At 49.6% G+C, this 23,070-nt stretch overlaps 1 protein-coding gene across 1 annotated transcript in view; it reads left to right on the top strand.

The window, feature by feature from the left end:
• trabd2a (TraB domain containing 2A) overlaps positions 1–23,070 on the top strand; it is a 128,305-nt gene that overhangs the window by 40,878 nt on the left and 64,357 nt on the right. Inside the window, 2 exon segments of the mRNA XM_042326404.1 lie at positions 10,280–10,426; positions 12,103–12,277. Of these exon segments, the coding sequence (XP_042182338.1) occupies positions 10,280–10,426; positions 12,103–12,277 (322 nt within the window).

Genomic DNA, 23,070 nt, shown 5'->3' with positions numbered 1-23,070 from the left:
GCAGGCTAGTCAAGTTCTTCCACACCAATCTCGACAAACTATTTCTGTATGGACCTCGCTTTGTGCACGGGGGCATTGCCTTGCTGAAACAGGAAAGGGCCTTCCTAAAACTGTTGCCACAAAGTTGGAAGCACAGAATCTTCTAGAATGACATTGTATGCTGTAGCATTAAGATTTCCCTTCACTGGAACTAAGGGGCTCGAACCATGAAAGACAGCCCCAGACCATTATTCCTCCTCCACCAAACTTTACAGTTGGCACTGTGCATTGGGGCAGGTAGTGTTCTCCTGACATCCGCCAAACCCAGATTCGTCTTCAGCTCACTCCACAGGTTTTCAGTGGGGTTTAGGTCAGGGGACTGGGATGGTCATTGCAAATGCTTGATTCTATGGTCAGTGAACCATTTTTGTGTGGATTTGGGGGTTTTGCTTTGGATCGTTGTCCTGCTGGAAAATCCAACAGGTTTTAGCCTAAACTCTCCTGGTACTTGATGGAGCCCATGATGCCATTTATCCTGACAGGGTTCCCAGGGCCTTTGGAAGTAAAACATCCCCACAACATCACAGATCCACCACTATTTTTATTTTTTTATTTTATTTCACCTTTATTTAACCAGGTAGGCCAGTTGAGAACAAGTTCTCATTTGCAACTGCGACCTGGCCAAGATAAAGCATAGCAGTGTGAGCAGACAACACAGAGTTACACATGGAATAAACAATTAACAAGTCAATAACACAGTAGAAAACAAAGGGGGGAGTCTATATACAATGTGTGCAAAAGGCATGAGGAGGTAGGCGAATAATTACAATTTTGCAGATTAACACTGGAGTGATAAATGATCAGATGGTCATGTACAGGTAGAGATATTGGTGTGCAAAAGAGCAAGTAAATAAATAAAAACAGTATGGGGATGAGGTAGGTGAAAATGGGTGGGCTATTTACCAATAGACTATGTACAGCAGCAGCGATCGGTTAGCTGCTCAGATAGCTGATGTTTGAAGTTGGTGAGGGAGATAAAAGTCTCCAACTTCAGCGATTTTTGCAATTCGTTCCAGTCACAGGCAGCAGAGTACTGGAATGAAAGGCGGCCAAATGAGGTGTTGGCTTTAGGGATGATCAGTGAGATACACCTGCTGGAGCGCGTGCTACGGATGGGTGTTGCCATCGTGACCAGTGAACTGAGATAAGGCGGAGCTTTACCTAGCATGGACTTGTAGATGACCTGGAGCCAGTGGGTCTGGCGACGAATATGTAACGAGGGCCAGCCGACCAGAGCATACAGGTCGCAGTGGTGGGTGGTATAAGGTGCTTTAGTGACAAAACGGATGGCACTGTGATAGACTGCATCCAGTTTGCTGAGTAGAGTGTTGGAAGCCATTTTGTAGATGACATCGCCGAAGTCGAGGATCGGAAGGATAGTCAGTTTTACTAGGGTAAGCTTGGCGGCGTGAGTGAAGGAGGCTTTGTTGCGGAATAGAAAGCCGACTCTTGATTTGATTTTCGATTGGAGATGTTTGATATGAGTCTGGAAGGAGAGTTTGCAGTCTAGCCAGACACCTAGGTACTTATAGATGTCCACATATTCAAGGTCGGAACCATCCAGGGTGGTGATGCTAGTCGGGCATGCGGGTGCAGGCAGCGATCGGTTGAAAAGCATGCATTTGGTTTTACTAGCGTTTAAGAGCACAGATCCACCACTATACTACACAGATCCACCACTATACTACACAGATCCACGATACTACACAGATCCACCACTATACTACACAGATCCACTATACTACACAGATCCACTGTACTACACAGATCCACCACTATACTACACAGATCCACTACACTACACAGATCCACTATAGTACACAGATCCTCTATACTACACAGATCCGCCACTATACTACACATATCCATTAGACTACACATATCCACTATACTACACAGATCCACTATACCACACAGATCCACTATACTACACAGATCCACCACTATACTACACAGATCCACCACTATACTACACAGATCCACCACTATACTACACAGATCCACCACTATACTACACAGATCCACGATACTACACAGATCCACCACTATACTACACAGATCCACTATACTACACAGATCCACTGTACTACACAGATCCACCACTATACTACACAGATCCACTACACTACACAGATCCACTATAGTACACAGATCCTCTATACTACACAGATCCGCCACTATACTACACATATCCATTAGAATACACATATCCACTATACTACACAGATCCACTATACCACACAGATCCACTATACTACACAGATCCACCACTATACTACACAGATCCACTATACTACACAGATCCACCACTATACTACACAGATCCACTATACTACACAGATCCGCCACTATACTACACATTTCACTATACTACACAGATCCACTATACGACACAGATCCACTATACTACACAGATCCATCACTATACTACACAGATCCACTATACTACACAGATCCACCACTATACTACACGTATCCACCACTATACTACACATATCCACTATACTACACAGATCCACCACTATACTACACAGATCCACTATACTACACAGAGCCACCACTATACTACACATATCCACTATACTACACAGATCCACCACTATGCTACACAGATCCACCGCTATACTACACAGATCCACTATACTACACACATCCACTATACTAGACATATCCACTATACTACACAGGTCCACTATACTACACAGATCCACCACTATACTACACAGATCCACTATACTACACATATCCACTATACTAGACAGATCCACTATACTACACAGATCCACTATACTACCCAGATCCTCTATACTACCCAGATCCACTATACTACACAGATCCACTATACTCGGCAGATCCACTATACTCGACAGATCCACAATACTACACGTATCCACCACTACTACACAGATCCACTATACTACACAGATCCACTATACTACCCAGATCCACTATACTACACAGATCCAGTATACTACACCGATCCACTATACTGCACGTATCCACCACTATACTAGACAGATCCACTATACTAGACAGATCCACTATACTACACAGATCCACTATACTACACAGATCCACTATACTACACAGATCCACTGTACTACACAGATCCACTATACTACACAGATCCACTATACTACACAGGTCCACTATACTACCCAGATCCACTATACTACACAGATCCACTATACTACACAGATTCACTATACTACACAGATCCACTATACTACACAGATCCACCACTATACTACACAGATCCACTGTACTACACAGATCCACCACTATACTACACAGATCCAATACACTACACAGATCCACTATAGTACACAGATCCTCTATACTACACAGATCCGCCACTATACTACACATATCCATTAGACTACACATATCCACTATACTACACAGATCCACTATACCACACAGATCCACTATACTACACAGATCCACCACTATACTACACAGATCCACTATACTACACAGATCCACCACTATACTACACAGATCCACCACTATACTACACAGATCCGCCACTATACTACACATTTCACTATACTACACAGATCCACTATACGACACAGATCCACTATACTACACAGATCCATCACTATACTACACAGATCCACTATACTACACAGATCCACCACTATACTACACATATCCTCCACTATACTACACATATCCACTATACTACACAGATCCACCACTATGCTACACAGATCCACCACTATACTACACAGATCCACTATACTACACAGAGCCACCACTATACTACACATATCCACTATACTACACAGATCCACCACTATGCTACACAGATCCACCGCTATACTACACAGATCCACTATACTACACACATCCACTATACTAGACATATCCACTATACTACACAGGTCCACTATACTACACAGATCCACCACTATACTACACAGATCCACTATACTACACATATCCACTATACTAGACAGATCCACTATACTACACAGATCCACTATACTACCCAGATCCTCTATACTACCCAGATCCACTATACTACACAGATCCACTATACGGCAGATCCACTATACTCGACAGATCCACAATACTACACGTATCCATCACTACTACACAGATCCACTATACTACACAGATCCACTATACTACCCAGATCCACTATACTACACAGATCCAGTATACTACACCGATCCACTATACTGCACGTATCCACCACTATACTAGACAGATCCACTATACTAGACAGATCCACTATACTACACAGATCCACTATACTACACAGATCCACTATACTACACAGATCCACTGTACTACACAGATCCACTATACTACACAGATCCACTATACTACACAGATCCACCACTATACTACACAGATCCACTATACTACACAGGTCCACTATACTACCCAGATCCACTATACTACACAGATCCACTATACTACACAGATTCACTATACTACACAGATCCACTATACTACCCAAATCCACTATACTACACATATCCACCACTATACTACACAGATCCACTATACTACCCGAATCCACTATGCTACACAGATCCACCACTATACTACACAGATCCACTATACTACACAGATCCACTATACTACACAGATCCAGTATACCACCCAAATCCACTATACTACACAGATCCACTATACTACACAGATCCACTATACTACCCAAATCCACTATACTACACAGATCCACTGTACTACCCAGATCCACTATACTACACACATCCACCACTATACTACACATATCCTCTATACTACCAAAGATACACTACACTACACAGATCCACTATACTACCCAGATCCACTATACTTCACAGATCCACTATACTACACATATCCACTACACTACCCGGTGGGGATTAGGTTATTTTCTGCATGATCGTGGTTCTTTTTACTCCTAACCCACTTCTGGTGTTTGTTGCCAATAAGCTCTATTTTAGTCTTATCAGACCATACTCCTAACCCACCTCTGGTGTCTGTTGCCAATAAGCTCTATTTTAGTCTTATCAGACCATAGCACCTGGTTCCAATGACATTTAGCAAACTCCAGGCACTTACGTTTGTGTTCTGGTGACAGCAGAGGTCGTCTTCTGGCAACCTTTCCAAATAACTTGTTGGCATTGAGTTTTTTCGTATTTTTTAAAATGTAACCTTTATTTAACTAGGCAAGTCAGTTAAGAACAAATTCTTATTTACAACGACGGCCTACGGAGGTGGTGTCTAATGATATTTTTGGAGTCTTGGTGTCCGTCACGTTCTGACCTTAGTTCTTTTGTTATGTCTTTGTGTTAGTATGGTCAGGGCGTGAGTTGGGGTGGGTAGTCTATGTTCGTTTTTCTATGTTGAGTGTATGTGTTTGGCCTGGTATGGTCCTCAATCAGAGGCAGGTGTCGTTAGTTGTCTCTGATTGAGAATCATACTTAGGTTGCCTTTCCCCACCTGTGTGATGTGGGTGATCGTTTTACTGTTTTGTTGTTTGTGTCAACATTCAGGACTGTTTCGGTTTTCGTTTCCAATCACTTTGTTATTTTTGTATTGACTCGTGTTCAGTTATTATAAAAGTATCATGGACACTTACCACGCTGCGTATTGGTCCGATCCTTGCTACCCTTCCTCAGAAGAAGAGGAGGAATGCCGTTACAGTGTCCTCAAGATGTAACCAGCTTATTCAATTATACAACTGTGAAACATCACAGCACAGTTGAAAAAGAAATGGAAAATACAACTGGATGGTGTTCAGAGATAGATGGGAGGGGTTGAGGGGAGCTGAAGGACTGGATGGTGTTCAGAGATAGATGGGAGGGGTTGAGGGGAGCTGAAGGACTGGATGGTGTTCAGAGATAGATGGGAGGGGTTGAGGGGAGCTGAAGGACTGGATGGTGTTCAGAGATAGATGTGAGGGGAGCTGAATGATGGGACTGGATGGTGCTCAGAGATAGATGGGAGGGGTTGAGGGAGCTGAAGGATGGGACTGGATGGTTTTCAGAGATAGATGGGAGGGGTTGAGGGAGCTGAAGGACTGGATGGTGTTCAGAGATAGATGGGAGGGGTTGAGGGGAGCTGAAGGACTGGATGGTGTTCAGAGATAGATGGGAGGGGTTGAGGGGAGCTAAAGAACTGGATGGTGTTCAGAGATAGATGGAAGGGGTTGAGGGGAGCTGAAGGACTGGATGGTGTTCAGAGATAGATGGGAGGGGTTGAGGGGAGCTGAAGGACTGGATGATGTTGTTCAGAGATAGATGGGAGGGGTTGAGGGGAGCTGAAGGACTGGATGATGTTGTTCAGAGATAGATGGGAGGGGTTGAGGGAGCTGAACGACTGGATGATGTTGTTCAGAGGTAGATGGGATGGGTTGAGGGGAGCTAAAGGATGGGACTGGATGGTGTTCAGAGATAGATGGGGGGTTGAGGGAGCTGAAAGGTGGACTGACTGGATGGTGTTCAGAGATAGACGGGAGAGGTTGAGGGGAGCTGAAGGATGGAACTGGATGGTGTTCAGAGATAGATGGGAGGGGTTGAGGGGAGCTAAAGGATGGGACTGGATGGTGTTCAGAGATAGATGGGAGAGGTTGAGGGGAGCTGAAGGATGGAACTGGATGGTGTTCAGAGATAGATGGGAGGGGTTGAGGGGAGCTGAAAGGTGGGACTAAAAACAATGAAATGATAACTATTGTAAATATACTGTGTCCATACATGTATATAGTATGTATAAATTTGAAGGAGAAGCCTAAGTGTTATTGTCCACTAGTAGGGGGTAGTGTTAGGGGAGTGTTAGGGGAGTGGGGGTAGTGTTAGGGGGGGGGTAGTGTTAGGGTAGGGAGGATAGTGTTAGGGGAGGGGGGTAGTGTTAGGGGAGGGGGTAGTGTTTGGGGGGTAGTGTTAGGGGGTGTAGTGTTAGGGGCGGGGTAGTTTTAGGGGAGGGGGTAGTGTTAGGGGAGGGGGTAGTGTTTGGGGGTAGTGTTAGGGGGTAGTGTTAGGGGGGGGGTAGTGTTAGGGCGGGGAGTGTTAGGGGAGGGGTAGTGTTGGGGGGTAGTGTTAGGGGGTAGTGTTAGAGGAGGGGGTAGTGATAGGGGAGGGGTAGTGTTAGGGGAGGGGGTAGTGTTAGAGGGGGTAGTGTTAGGGTAGGGGGTAGTGTTAGAGGAGGGGGGTAGTATTAGGTGAGGGTAGTGTTAGGGGAGGGGGTAGTGTTAGGGGAGGGGGTAGTGTTAGGGGGGGGGGTAGTGTTAGGGGAGGGGGTAGTGTTAGGGGAGTGGGGGTAGTGTTAGAGGAGGGGGTAGTGTTAGATGGGAGGGGTTGAGGGGAGCTGAAAGGTGGGACTGGATGGTGTTCAGAGATAGATGGGAGAGGTTGAGGGAGCTGAAGGATGGAACTGGATGGTGTTCAGAGATAGATGGGAGGGGTTGAGGGGAGCTGAAAGGTGGGACTAAAAACAATGAAATGATAACTATTGTAAATATACTGTGTCCATACATGTATATAGTATGTATAAATTTGAAGGAGAAGCCTAAGTGTTATTGTCCACTAGTAGGGGGTAGTGTTAGGGGAGTGTTAGGGAGTGGGGGTAGTGTTAGGGGAGGGGGTAGTGTTAGGGTAGGGAGGATAGTGTTAGGGGAGGGGGTAGTGTTAGGGGAGGGGGTAGTGTTTGGGGGTAGTGTTAGGGGGTAGTGTTAGGGGCGGGGTAGTTTTAGGGGAGGGGGTAGTGTTAGGGGAGGGGGTAGTGTTTGGGGGGTAGTGTTAGGGGGTAGTGTTAGGGGAGGGGGTAGTGTTAGGGGCGGGGTAGTGTTAGGGGAGGGGTAGTGTTGGGGGGTAGTGTTAGGGGGTAGTGTTAGAGGAGGGGGTAGTGTTAGGGGAGGGGGTAGTATTAGAGGGGGTAGTGTTAGGGTAGGGGGGTAGTGTTAGAGGAGGGGGTAGTATTAGGTGAGGGTAGTGTTAGGGGAGGGGGGTAGTGTTAGGGAGGGGGTAGTGTTAGGGGGAGGGGGTAGTGTTAGGGGAGGGGTAGTGTTAGGGTAGGAGGGGTAGTGTTAGAGGGGGTAGTGTTAGGGAGTGGGGGTAGTGTTAGAGAGGGGTAGTGTTAGGGGAGGGGGTAGTGTTAGAGGGGGTAGTGTTAGGGGAGGGGGTAGTGTTAGGGTAGGGGGGTAGTGTTAGAGGGGGTAGTGTTAGGGGAGGGGGGTAGTGTTAGAGGGGGTAGTGTTAGAGGGGGTAGTGTTAGGGGAGGGGGTAGTGTTAGGGGGGGGTAGTGTTAGGGAGGGTAGTGTTAGGGGGGGGGTAGTGTTAGAGGGGGTAGTGTTAGAGGGGGTAGTGTTAGGGGAGGGGGTAGTGTTAGGGGTAGTGTTAGAGGGGTAGTGTTAGGGGAGGGGGTAGTGTTAGGGGAGGGGGTAGTGTTAGAGAGGGTAGTGTTAGGTGGAGGGGGTAGTGTTAGGGGAGGGGTAGTGTTAGGGGGTAGTGTTAGGGGAGGGTAGTGTTAGGGGAGGGGGTAGTGTTAGGGGAGGGGTAGTGTTAGAGGAGGGGGGGTAGTGTTAGATGGGAGGGGTTGAGGGGAGCTGAAAGGTGGGACTGGATGGTGTTCAGAGATAGATGGGAGAGGTTGAGGGGAGCTGAAGGATGGAACTGGATGGTGTTCAGAGATAGATGGGAGGGGTTGAGGGGAGCTGAAAGGTGGGACTAAAAACAATGAAATGATAACTATTGTAAATATACTGTGTCCATACATGTATATAGTATGTATAAATTTGAAGGAGAAGCCTAAGTGTTATTGTCCACTAGTAGGGGGGTAGTGTTAGGGGAGTGTTAGGGGAGTGGGGGTAGTGTTAGGGGAGGGGGTAGTGTTAGGGTAGGGAAGATAGTGTTAGGGGAGGGGGTAGTGTTAGGGGAGGGGGTAGTGTTAGGGGAGGGGGTAGTGTTTGGGGGTAGTGTTAGGGGGTAGTGTTAGGGGAGGGGGTAGTGTTAGGGGCGGGGTAGTGTTAGGGAGGGGGTAGTGTTGGGGGGTAGTGTTAGGGGGGGTAGTGTTAGAGGAGGGGTAGTGATAGGGGAGGGGGTAGTGTTAGGGGAGGGGGTAGTGTTAGAGGGGGTAGTGTTAGGGTAGGGGGTAGTGTTAGAGGAGGGGGTAGTATTAGGTGAGGGTAGTGTTAGGGAGGGGGGTAGTGTTAGGGGAGGGGGTAGTGTTAGGGGAGGGGGTAGTGTTAGGGGAGGGGGTAGTGTTAGGGTAGGAGGGGTAGTGTTAGAGGGGGTAGTGTTAGGGGGTGGGGGTAGTGTTAGAGGGGGGTAGTGTTAGGGGAGGGGGTAGTGTTAGGGTAGGGGGGTAGTGTTAGAGGGGGTAGTGTTAGGGGAGGGGGTAGTGTTAGAGGGGGTAGTGTTAGAGGGGGGGTAGTGTTAGGGAGGGGGTAGTGTTAGAGGGGGTAATGTTAGGGGAGGGGGTAGTGTTAGGGGAGGGGGTAGTGTTAGGGGAGGGGGTAGTGTTAGGGAGGGTAGTGTTAGGGAGGGGGTAGTGTTAGAGGGGGTAGTGTTAGAGGGGGTAGTGTTAGGGGAGGGGGTAGTGTTAGGGGAGGGGGTAGTGTTAGAGGGGGTAGTGTTAGGGGAGGGGTAGTGTTAGGGGAGGGGGTAGTGTTAGAGAGGGTAGTGTTAGGTGGAGGGGGTAGTGTTAGGGGAGGGGGTAGTGTTAGGGGGTAGTGTTAGGGGAGGGTAGTGTTAGGGGAGGAGGGTAGTGTTAGGGGAGGGGGTAGTGTTAGGGGAGGGGGTAGTGTTAGAGGAGGGGGGTAGTGTTAGAGGGGTAGTGTTAGGGGGGAGGGGTAGTGTTAGGGGAGGGGGTAGTGTTAGGGAGGGGGTAGTGTTAGGGGGTAGTGTTAGGGGAGGGGGTAGTGTTAGGGGAGGGTAGTGTTAGGGAAGGGGGTAGTGTCAGGGGAGGGGGTAGTGTTAGGAAAGCCTTTTCATGTAGTAAATGTGATTCCCTACCTCTTAATATTGATTCATGTAGTAAATGTGATTCCCTACCTCTTAATATTGATTCATGTAGTAAATGTGATTACCTACCTCTTAATATTGATTCATGTAGTAAATGTGATTCCCTACCTCTTAATATTGATTCATGTAGTAAATGTGATTCCCTACCTCTTAATATTGATTCATGTAGTAAATGTGCTTCCCTACCTCTTATTATTTATTCATGTAGTAAATGCGATTCCCTACCTCTTAATATTGATTCATGTAGTCAATGTGCATATCTTCCTCATCTCCAGGTGATCTTTGCCCTGAACCAGACCCTTGTACAGCAGGAGAGTGTGAGAGCAGGCAGTCTGCAGGGCTCCTATACCACTGAGGACCTCATCAAGCACTACAACTGTGGAGACCTCAACTCCATCATCTTTAACCATGACACCTCTCAGGTCAGTTACGACCACCTTGACCCCGTTACTCCTAACCCCTAACACTAATGACCCCTAACACTAATGACCCCTAACACTAACAACCCCTAACACTAACGACCCCTAACGACCCCTAACACTAACGACCCCTAACACTAACGACCCCTAACGACCCCTAACACTAATGACCCCTAACACTATTGACCCCTAACACTAACGACCCCTAACACTAACGACCCCTAACACTAATGACCCCTAAAACTAATGACCCCTAACACTAACGACCCCTAACACTAACAACCCCTAACACTAACAACCCCTAACACTAACAACCCCTAACACTAATGACCCCTAACACTAATGACCTCTAACACTAACAACCCCTAACACTAACGACCCCTAACACTAACAACCCCTAACACTAACAACCCCTAACACTAACGACCCCTAACACTAACAACCCCTAACACTAACGACCCTAACACTAATGACCCCTAACACTAATGACCCCTAACACTAACGACCCCTAACACTAATGACCCCTAAAACTAATGACCCCTAACACTAATGACCCCTAACACTAACGACCCGGAACACTAACGACCCCGAACACTAACGACCCCGAACACTAATGACCCCTAACACTAACGACCCCTAACACTAACGACCCCTAACACTAACAACCCCTAACACTAACAACCCTAACACTAATGACCCCTAACACTAACAACCCCTAACACTAATGACCCCTAACACTAACGACCCCTAACACTAATGACCCCTAACACTAATGACCCCTAACACTAATGACCCCTAACACTAACGACCCCGAACACTAATGACCCCTAACACTAATGACCCCGAACACTAATGACCCCTAACACTAATGACCCCTAACGACCCCTAACACTAATGACCCCTAACACTAACGACCCCTAACACTAATGACCCCTAACACTAATGACCCCTAACACTAACGACCCCGAACACTAATGACCCCGAACACTAATGACCCCTAACACTAATGACCCCTAACGACCCCTAACACTAATGACCCCTAACACTAATGACCCCTAACACTAACGACCCCGAACACTAATGACCCCTAACACTACAATTGTGGAGACCTCAACTCCATCATCTTCAACCACGACACCTCTCAGGTCAGTTACAACCACCCTGACCCCAACCTCTGACCTCTGACCCTTTAATTCAGATCTCTAACCATGTCCTTACCTCTGACCCCTAACCTCTATCCCTGACCCCAACCCCTGACCCATAACCCCAAACCCTGAGCTCTAATCCTGTCATAACCCTGTCCTCACCCTGTCCTATCCCTGTCCTAACCATGTCATAACCCTGCCCTTACCCTGCCCTTACCCTGCCCTTACCCTGTCCCTACCCTGTCCCTAACCCTGTCCTAACCCTGTCCCTAACCCTGTCCCAACCATGTCCTAACCCTGTCCGACCTTGTCCTAACCCTGCCTTTACCCTGTCCTAACCCTGTCCTACCCTGTCCCCACCCTGTCCAAACCCTGTCCCTACCCTGTCAAGGTCCCCAACTTCAATAACCTGTCTTTGCTCTGTAAGTCAACAGATTCCAGCTTAAATGAATGAGCAGCTAAAATGTAATGATTATGTTGTGCTTACTGGAGTGTAATATGTCCATTATGACAATGCAAATCATCCCTCTACAGGTCCCCAACTTCAACAACGTGACCCTGCGCCCCAGCGAACAGATAACGGCCCAGGAGATAGACAGCTACTTCAGACAGGAACTGATCTACAAGAGGAACGACAGGATGGGGAACAGGGTTAAGACTCTGATGGAAGAACACCCTGACAACAGCTTCTTCTTCGCCTTCGGAGCAGGTCAGTGATGATGATGAGGAGGGTGATGATGATGATGGGCTATTATCTGCTGGACCCCAGGAAGAGTATCTGCTGCCTTGGCAGGAACTAATGGGGATCCATAATAAACCCCAGGAAGAGTAGCTGTTGCCTTGGCAGGAACTAATGAGGATCCATAATAAACCCCAGGAAGAGTAGCTGCTGCCTTGGCAGGAACTAATGGGTATCCATAATGAACCCCAGGAAGAGTAGCTGTTGCCTTGGCAGGAACTAATGGGGATCCATAATAAACCCCAGGAAGAGTATCTGCTGCCTTGGCAGGAACTAATGGGGATCCATAATAAACCCCAGGAAGAGTAGCTGTTGCCTTGGCAGGAACTAATGGGTATCCATAATAAACCCCAGGAAGAGTAGCTGCTGCCTTGGCAGGAACTAATGGGGATCCATAATAAACCCCAGGAAGAGTAGCTGCTGCCTTGGCAGGAACTAATGGGGATCCATAATAAATAGAAAAACAAATGGGGATGTTGATTGCACCCTGAGTTCTACTACCCTCTTCTAAATGTCAGATATGATGGGAAAGGATCATGATTTCTAGGTTGGTGTGTTTAAGCCTACAACAATGTAGTGGTTTGCCTTTCTAATGATTGGGCCCACTTGACCATTGATTGATTCTGTATAGAGCTATGAAAAATGTATTGTAGTCCTTCTCTTTGACCTCTGTTGGCGGGATGTATTGTAGTCCTTCTCTTTGACCTCTGTTGGCTGGATGTATTGTAGTCCTTCTCTTTGACCTGCGACCTCTGTTGGCTGGATGTATCGTAGTCCTTCTCTTTGACCTCTGTTGGCTGGATGTATTGTAGTCCTTCTCTTTTTGACCTCTGTTGGCTGGATGTATTGTAGTCCTTCTCTTTGACCTCTGTTGGCTGGATGTATTGTAGTCCTTGTCTTTGACCTCTGTTGGCTGGATGTATTGTAGTCCTTCTCTTTGACCTGTGACCTCTGTTGGCTGGATGTATTGTAGTCCTTCTCTTTGACCTCTGTTGGCTGGATGTATTGTACTCCTTGTCTTTGACCTGCGACCTCTGTTGGCTGGATGTATCGTAGTCCTTCTCTTTGACCTGCGACCTCTGTTGGCTGGATGTATTGTAGTCCTTCTCTTTGACCTCTGTTGGCTGGATATATTGTAGTCCTTCTCTTTGACCTCTGTTGGCTGGATGTATTGTAGTCCTTCTCTTTGACCTTTGTTGGCTGGATGTATCGTAGTCCTTCTCTTTGACCTCCGACCTCTGTTGGCTGGATGTATCATAGTCCTTCTCTTTGACCTGCGACCTCTGTTGGGATTCGTACGGCAATGTTCTCAGTTTTAGGGGTGAAATTCAGAAATCCACTTGTTGCCACATTGTTTGGTTCATTTAACTGAGACTTGGAAGCTGAGCAGGTTTAAAGAGGGTGTGAACTTTGGAGAGTTCATGTTGAAGGAGCTACGAGAGCAGTGGGTCGAGGGCTGAGAGCTGAGGGCTGAGAGCTGAGAGCTGAGAGCGGAGGGCTGAGAGCTGAGAGCTGAGAGCTGAGAGCTGAGGGCTGGGGCTGGGGGCTGAGGGCTGAGAGCAGAGGGCTGAGAGCTGAGGCTGAGAGCTGGGGGCTGAGGGCTGAGTGCGGAGGGCTGAGAGCAGAGCTGGGGGCTGAGGCTGAGGGCTGAGAGCTGAGAGCGGAGGGCTGAGAGCTGGGGGCTGAGGGCTGAGAGCGGAGGGCTGAGAGCAGAGGGTCGAGGGCTGAGAGCGGAGGGCTGAGAGCTGGGGGCTGAGGGCTGAGAGCGGAGGGCTGAGAGCGGAGGGTCGAGGGATGAGAGCGGAGGGCTGAGAGCTGGGGGCTGAGGGCTGAGAGCGAAGGGCTGAGAGCGGAGGGCCAGGGGCTGAGAGCTGGGGGCTGAGGGCTGAGATCTGAGGGCTGGGGGCTGAGAGCGGAGGGCCGGGGGCTGAGAGCTAAGGGCTGAGAGCGGAGGGCCTGTGGGGCTGAGAGCTGAGAGCTGAGAGCTGTGGGCCTGTGGGGCTGAGAGCTGAGGGCTGAGAGCTGAGGGCCTGTGGGGCTGAGGGCTGAGAGCTGAGAGTGGAGGGCCGGGGCTGAGAGCTGTGGCTACTCCTGCCAGGTCTCATTCTGGAGAGTTAGAACCCTCTCTCTGCCACTCTTACCACACACCACCTCCTCCCCTCCACTACCCCCTGCCCACCTCCCCCTCCACTACCCCCTGCCCACCTCCTCCCCTCCACTACCCCCTGCCCACCTCCCCCCTCCACTACCCCCTGCCCACCTCCTCCCCTCCACTACCCCCACCCACCTCCTCCCCTCCACTACCCCCTGCCCACCTCCTCTCCCTCCACTACCCCCTGCCCACCTCCTCCCCTCCACTACCCCCTGCCCACTCCTCCCCTCCACTACCCCCTGCCCACCTCCTCCCCTCCACTACCCCCTGCCCACCTCCTCCCCTCCACTACCCCCTGCCCACCTCCTCCCCTCCACTACCCCCTGCCCCACCTCCTCCACTACCCCCTGCCCACCTCCCTCCTCCACTACCCCCGCCCACCTCCTCCCTCCACTACCCCCTGCCCACCTCCTCTCCTCCACTACCCCCTGCCCACCTCCTCCACTACCCCCTGCCCACCTCCTCCACTACCCCCTGCCCACCTCCTCTCCTCCCTACCCCCTGCCCACCTCCTCTCCTCCACTACCCCCGCCCACCTCCTCTCCTCCACTACCCCCGCCCACCTCCTCCACTACCCCCGCCCACCTCTCCTCCACTACCCCCTGCCCACCTCCTCCCTCCACTACCCCCTGCCCACCTCCTCTCCTCCACTACCCCCTGCCCACCTCTCCTCCACTACCCCCCCGCCCACCTCCTCTCCTCCACTACCCCCGCCCACCTCCTCTCCTCCACTACCCCCTGCCCACCTCCTCTCCTCCACTACCCCCTGCCCACCTCTCCTCCACTACCCCCCGCCCACCTCCTCCCTCCACTACCCCCCGCCCACCTCCTCTCCTCCACTACCCCCGCCCACCTCCTCCCCTCCACTACCCCCGCCCACCTCCTCTCCTCCACTACCCCCGCCCACCTCCTCTCCTCCACTACCCCCGCCCACCTCTCTCCACTACCCCCCGCCCACCTCCCCTCCCCTCCCACTACCCCCGCCCACCTCCTCTCCTCCACTACCCCCCCACCCACCTCCTCTCCTCCACTACCCCCCACCCACCTCCTCTCCTCCACTACCCCCGCCCACCTCCTCTCCTCCACTACCCCCCGCCCACCTCCTCTCCTCCACTACCCCCCACCCACCTCCTCTCCTCCACTACCCCCACCCACCTCCTCTCCTCCACTACCCCCACCCACCTCCTCTCCTCCACTACCCCCACCCATCTCCTCTCCTCCACTACCCCCGCCCACCTCCTCTCCTCCACTACCCCCGCCCACCTCCTCTCCTCCACTACCCCCACCCACCTCCTCTCCTCCACTACCCCCTGCCCACCTCCTCTCCTCCACTACCCCCCCGCCCACCTCCTCCTCCTCCACTACCCCCCGCCCACCTCCTCTCCTCCACTACCCCCTGCCCACCTCCTCTCCTCCACTACCCCCCACCCACCTCCTCTCCTCCACTACCCCCCACCCACCTCCTCTCCTCCACTACCCCCACCCACCTCCTCTCCTCCACTACCCCCGCCCACCTCCTCTCCTCCACTACCCCCACCCACCTCCTCTCCTCCACTACCCCCTGCCCACCTCCTCTCCTCCACTACCCCCCCACCCACCTCCTCTCCTCCACTACCCCCACCCACCTCCTCTCCTCCACTACCCCCCCACCCACCTCCCTCTCCTCCACTACCCCCCACCCACCTCCTCTCCTCCACTACCCCCACCCACCTCCTCTCTCCCTACTACCCCCGCCCACCTCCTCTCCTCCACTACCCCCCACCCACCTCCTCTCCTCCAACTACCCCCCACCCACCTCCTCTCCTCCACTACCCCCCGCCCACCTCCTCTCCTCCACTACCCCCCACCCACCTCCTCTCCTCCACTACCCCCCACCCACCTCCTCTCCTCCACTACCCCCCCCACCCACCTCCTCTCCTCCACTACCCCCACCCACCTCCTCTCCTCCAACTACCCCCACCCATCTCCTCTCCTCCACTACCCCCGCCCACCTCCTCTCCTCCACTACCCCCGCCCACCTCCTCTCCTCCAACTACCCCCACCCACCTCCTCTCCTCCACTACCCCCTGCCCACCTCCTCTCCTCCACTACCCCCGCCCACCTCTCCTCCACTACCCCCGCCCACCTCCTCTCCTCCACTACCCCCTGCCCACCTCCTCTCCTCCAACTACCCCCCACCCACCTCCTCTCCTCCACTACCCCCACCCACCTCCTCTCCTCACTACCCCACCCACCCACCTCCTCTCCTCCACTACCCCCTGCCCACCTCCTCTCCTCCACTACCCCCACCCACCTCCTCTCCTCCAACTACCCCCACCCACCTCCTCTCCTCCACTACCCCCACCCACCTCCTCTCCTCCAACTACCCCCCACCCACCTCCTCCACTACCCCCACCCACCTCCTCTCCTCCAACTACCCCCACCCACCTCCTCTCCTCCACTACCCCCCACCCACCTCCTCTCCTCCAACTACCCCCCCCACCCACCTCCTCTCCTCCACTACCCCCCACCCACCTCCTCTCCTCCAACTACCCCCACCCACCTCCCTCCTCCACTACCCCCACCCACCTCCTCTCCTCCAACTACCCCCACCCACCTCCTCTCCTCCACTACCCCCCACCCACCTCCTCTCCTCCAACTACCCCCACCCACCTCCTCTCCTCCACTACCCCCCGCCCACCTCCTGTCCTCCAACTACCACCTCACCATTTTTTGTATCTGTAATCATGTTTTACAGCTGCATATAAAGTGCTGCTTCCCAGAGGTGTGAACTGAGGTCTTGAGAGGATGTCGTCACTTTGAGTTAATGATGACCAGCACCAGCCAAAGTGTGCGTGCGCGTGTGTGTGTGTGTGTGTGTTTGTGTGTGTGTTCATATATGTGTGTGTGTGTGTTGAGTTCTGAGGAGGGTTTAAAGGGACACTTCACCCACTGATTTGGCCTCGTTTTTTGGCCTGCTCCTCAAGAAATGCTGGTTGCCGTGACAAAAGTCAAACGTGAGTTGGCTTGGGGGTGTGGTTCGATATGGGGTGTTTTTGGGGTGTGTCCTTGCCACTGCTAAGACACACCCATCTGTCAGAACCTTGCCCGCAGCTGTTTCCTCCCGCTCCATCACAACATGGGGCGGCAGGTAACCTAGTGGTTAGAGCGTTGGAAGATCTGTTGCAAGAAATGTTGCAAGATCGAATCTCCGAGCTGACAAGGTACAAATCTGTCGCTCTGCCCCTGAACAAGGCAGTTAACCCACTGTTCCTAGGCCGTCATTGACGAAAATAATTTGTTCTTAAATGAATTGCCAAGTGAAATAAACATCCAAATAAAAACTCTTGCAGGTTGAGTTCAATAACTACAGGCAGATGTATGGTGAGGTCTTCGCAATCAAATCACATTGTATTGGTCACATACACACGGTTAGCAGATGTTAATGCAAGTGTAGCGAAATGCTTGTGCTTCTAGTTCCGACCATGCAGTAATATCTAACAATGAATCTAACACATATACAGTATATACAGTCGTGGCCAAAAGTTTTGAGAATGACACAAATATTAATTTTCACAAAGTCTGTTGCTTCAGTTTGTATGATGGCAATTTGCATATACTCCAGAATGTTATGAAGAGTGATCAGATGAATTGCAATTAATTGCAAAGTCCCTCTTTGCCATGCAAATGAACTGAATCCCCCAAAAACATTTCCACTGCATTTCAACCCTGCCACAAAAGTACCAGCTGACATCATGTCAGTGATTCTCTTGTTAACACAGGTGTGAGTGTTGACGAGGACAAGGCTTGAGATCACTCTGTGGTGCTTGGAATCATTGTTCTTCCTCTGTCAATCATGGTTACCTGCAAGGAAACACGCGCCGTCATCATTGCTTTACACAAAAAGGGCTTCACAGGCAAGGATAATGCTGCCAGTAAGATTGCACCCAAATCAACCATTTATCGGATCATCAAGAACTTCAAGGAGAGTGGTTCAATTGTTGTAAAGAAGGCTTCAGGGAGCCACCTCTCTCCAGGAAAAACATCAGGGACGGACTGATATTCTGCAAAAGGTACAGGGATTGGACTGCTGAGGACTGGGGTAAAGTCATTTTCTCTGATTAATCACCTTTCCGATTGTTTGGGGCATCCGGAAAAAGCTTGTCCGGAGAAGAAAAGGTGAGCGCTACCATCAGTCCTGTGTCATGTGAACAGTAAAGCATCCTGAGACCATTCATGTGTGGGGTTGCTTCTCAGCCAAGGGAGTGGGCTCACTCACAATTTTGCCTGAGAACACAACCATGAATAAATAATGGTACCAACACATCCTCCGAGAGCAACTTCTCCCAACCATCCAGGAACAGTTTGGTGACGAACAATTCCTTTTCCAGCATGATGGAGCACCTTGCCATAAGGCAAAAGTGAGTGGCTCGGGGAACAAAACATTGATATTTTGGGTCCATGGCCAGGAAACTCCCCAGACCTTAATCCCATTGAGAACTTGTGGTCAATCCTCAAGAGGCGAGTGGACAAACAAAACCCCACAAATTCTGACAAACTCCAAGCGTTGATTATGCAAGAAAGGGCTGCCATCAGTCAGGAAGTTAATTGACAGCATGCCAGGGGAAGGTTGCAGTGGTCTTGTTTTGTGTTGGACCCCAGGAAGAGTAGCTGCTGCTTTTGCAACAGCTAATGAGGATCCTAATAAAATGTGACCGACCGGCTCGATTCGGGTCTTATTATAAACATTTGTAATTGTATTTTTTTTACATTGGATAAAACAAAACAAAAATGATATCATGCACTACAGACCATGGTTCGATCCCGGGCGGTATCACAACCGGCAGTGCTCGGGAGTCCCATAGGGCGGCACACTGTTTTAATGTTATCCAGTTGGTGACTGTAACTGAGTTGCTGGCAACAATTTAATTCTGATTTTTTTTTTGTCAACTGCCACCGGCCATATTCAACGGGTGTTGAGTGTTCGTAAATTCGTCAGTTATTCTGTGCTCTGGCACACGCAGACGAGAGTGCTCTGACATCAGAGTAGATAGACAGAGCAAATTACCAGCTACATAAACATAAACATTCTATTGAAATAGGTACTTGCATAGTGGAGTCTTTTGTTTAGACATGTAGCTTGCTAGCTAAACAACAAACCATAATCATAACGTTACTACTCTGCATGAATCTGCAGTTAGCTAACCAACCAGGTTCCCATGTTAGCTTGCTAATATTAGGCTATAACTAGCAATGCAAATGGCTCTGAGATACGAATCATATTACTACACAGATCATACATGTAACGTTAGCTAGCGAGCCAACCAGCTAACGTTAGCTAGCTAACAGTACACTTTCATTTGAAATGAAAATGACTTTCTGACAAAAGTAGACACATGTAATATCTGAAACTGTTATTATTAACTCTTATCTGTATACATGAATGGACGCTTCTCCCTCTCTGTCACAGATGCCATGGTTACCCTTAGTTTAAAGATGTAATCCAGAGCCTTCTTTGTACTCTTTTCGACTCTGTCTGCATATCAAACACCAGAATTTTCTCCGAATCACACTCTAATTCCACTTATTTCAAAACTCGGTCCTCCAGAAAGTGGAGAGCAACACTGATGCAGTTCTACTACGTGATATATTTCAAGAAATCTGTGTTAGAATGGATTACCTTTCACATACTGAGCAGCTCATATTATAGACAGAAAGGTGCTACATGGCAGACCAATCCGAACTCATCTCTCGGCATGTCCAGCCCACTCATTATCTCAGCCATTCATGGCTAGTGGGAAGGTTGCTTCCTTTTATTGTGGCTTAACCAACAAGGCTCGTAATTTAACAAATTGTATTCATATTTACAGGTGGCATACAAGTTTGTTATTAAGGCACATGAAAATTCACATGTTCCAGAATGCATTTCTGCAACAACAAAAAAAGAAGAAGTAGTGATGCGCGACATATGCCTAGTTTCCTGAAATGAGTCACAAATACCGAACATGGTATATGTCTGGCTTAACGGAGTCTTGATGGATCTGGAGTTCTGTTGGTGATGGAATGAGTCTTCAAATCACATGGGCTGTACACACCGCAGATTGATGGAATGAGGCTCATTCTTCAAATCACCTGGGCTGTCCATACCACAGATTGATGGACTGAGGCTCCTTTTTCAAATCACCTGGGCTGTCCACACCTCAGATTGATGGAACAAGGCTCGTTCTTCAAATCACCTGGGCTGTCCACACCGCAGATTGATGGAATGAGGCTCATTCTTCAAATCACCTGGGCTGTCCATACCGCAGATTGATGGACTGAGGCTCCTTTTTCAAATCACCTGGGCTGTCCACACCTCAGATTGATGGAATGAGGCTCATTCTTCAAATCACCTGGGCTGTCCACACCTCAGATTGATGGAATGAGGCTCATTCTTCAAATCACCTGGGCTGTCCATACCGCAGATTGATGGACTGAGGCTCCTTTTTCAAATCACCTGGGCTGTCCACACCGCAGATTGATGGAATGAGGCTCATTCTTCAAATCACCTGGGCTGTCCACACCTCAGATTGATGGAACAATGCTCATTCTTCAAATCACCTGGGCTGTACACACCGCAGATTGATGGAACGAGGCTCATTCTTCAAATCACCTGGGCTGTCCACACCTCAGATTGATGGAACAATGCTCATTCTTCAAATCACCTGGGCTGTACACACCGCAGATTGATGGAACGAGGCTCATTCTTCAAATCACCTGGGCTGTCTACACCTCGGATTGATTAATTAGTTGATGGAATGATTAGCCCTAACTCTTCAGTATGATCAAGCATTAGAGGTGTTGTGTTAATGGAGCTTAGATAAGAGTTGAGGATGAAAATATATTGTTTCCATACGTTTTAGTTCCATAATGTCTTTTGCTGTTGCTGAACATTTACACATGGCTGTTTAATTAACCCTGCCCATGTTGTGTTGAATTGAACGACTGTCTCTGTTTCTGTGAAGAATGTAGAGTAGCAAAGGGGGCTAGTTGAGGCCTTCGAGGTCTTCACAGTCTGGTGACTGTGGAGCCTACAGGAAGTCTGGAAGTGAAAGCAGAGACGAACTAATAGGTCTGCCCGTCGGACCGCTGGCTTTGCACGTCTAACAAGGACTACGTTTAGTTACCCCCCCTTGTCCCAGAGGGTTATTTACAAGGGTCTTGTCCACTAAGGTGAGTGAAACTGATCTGCTTGTTCCTTCAGCCCAGGAGGCTGTTAAGAGGCACCCCCCTTTGACTCCGAGAGAGATGAAGAGACAGAGTTACCCCTCAGACTGCAGGCACACTGTTTCACAGGGAGTGTGTGGAGTAGAGTGAGAAAGAGAGATAGGAGGAGGGAGGGGAGATGGGGAGAAAGAAAGAAAGAGACAGGGGGAGGGACAGAGAGATGGAGAGGGGGGTATAGAGATTGTGAGAGGGGGAGATGGAAAGAGTGAGGGAAAGAGATGGAGAGAGGGGGAGGGAGAGAGAGAGGAGGGGAGGGATCTGTTCCTAATGACTCCCCAGAGGAGAGGGTGAGAAGTAAAGTGAGAGTCAAGGTTAGGAACAAGGTCTTGGGAGGGTCCACAGGGCCACAATGGACCCCTTCATTACGAAGCAGAGGCCCCTCAAGGCTCTTCACTGCTCAGGAACATCAGCTGTAGGAACAGGCCTTATGAGACCCTCATCGCTTGTCCAACTTGTCTTGTAACAGAGAGAAATCAACCACACCAGCACTAAAGTCAGTCCTATTTTGAGACCATCTACAGCCCTGGCTGACAGAGGGTATTTTAACACGTTGTTTAAAGTACACTGAGAATTTTAAAAGCTTTTTTTGTTTGTTTTATTAGTCACCATTGAACTGTGCCTTCTCCGGTTGCTACTGAGACTTGAGCTTTGCCCTTTAAAATAAAAATCTGACACGATCTCTTGTTGTAGTTCAGTTCAACCTAACAAATACACGTCTACTCTAACTTATGTAAATCATCAGGAACATTTGGAAAACAAGAGCCGCACCTATTATGTTTACATGCAGCCAGAGACAACATCCAACTCCCAAAATGGCACCCTATTCCCTACCTAGTTGACCTATGGGCCCTGGTGCAATGTAGTGCACTATGAAGGGAATAGGGTGCCATTTGGGACACACAAAAAGAGTGCTTGGCTGCGGCTCTCTGCCTGAGTGAATGATGTGGAAACTGGCGTGTGTTTATCTCTCAGTCAGTGGTGTGAGAAATGTGCCCTAATGTTGTTTGGGTTTCAGAGCGTTGTATCTTGGAGCCCATTTAGTTACGTCTGTAGAATGACAGTTGGACGCAGCCCATTTAGTTACGTCTGTAGACTGACAGTTGGACGCAGCCCATTTAGTTACGTCTGTAGAATGACAGTTGGATGCAGCCCATTTAGTTACGTCTGTAGAATGACAGTTGGATGCAGCCCATTTAGTTACGTCTGTAGAATGACAGTTGGATGCAGCCCATTTAGTTACGTCTGTAGAATGACAGTTGGACGCAGCCCATTTAGTTACGTCTGTAGAATGACAGTTGGACGCAGCCCATTTAGTTACGTCTGTAGAATGACAGTTGGATGCAGCCCATTTAGTTACGTCTGTAGA

Source organism: Oncorhynchus tshawytscha, linkage group LG09 (assembly GCF_018296145.1).
Source record: "Oncorhynchus tshawytscha isolate Ot180627B linkage group LG09, Otsh_v2.0, whole genome shotgun sequence".
Taxonomy (NCBI): domain Eukaryota; kingdom Metazoa; phylum Chordata; class Actinopteri; order Salmoniformes; family Salmonidae; genus Oncorhynchus; species Oncorhynchus tshawytscha.
This window is presented reverse-complemented; position numbering and strand designations above follow the sequence as displayed.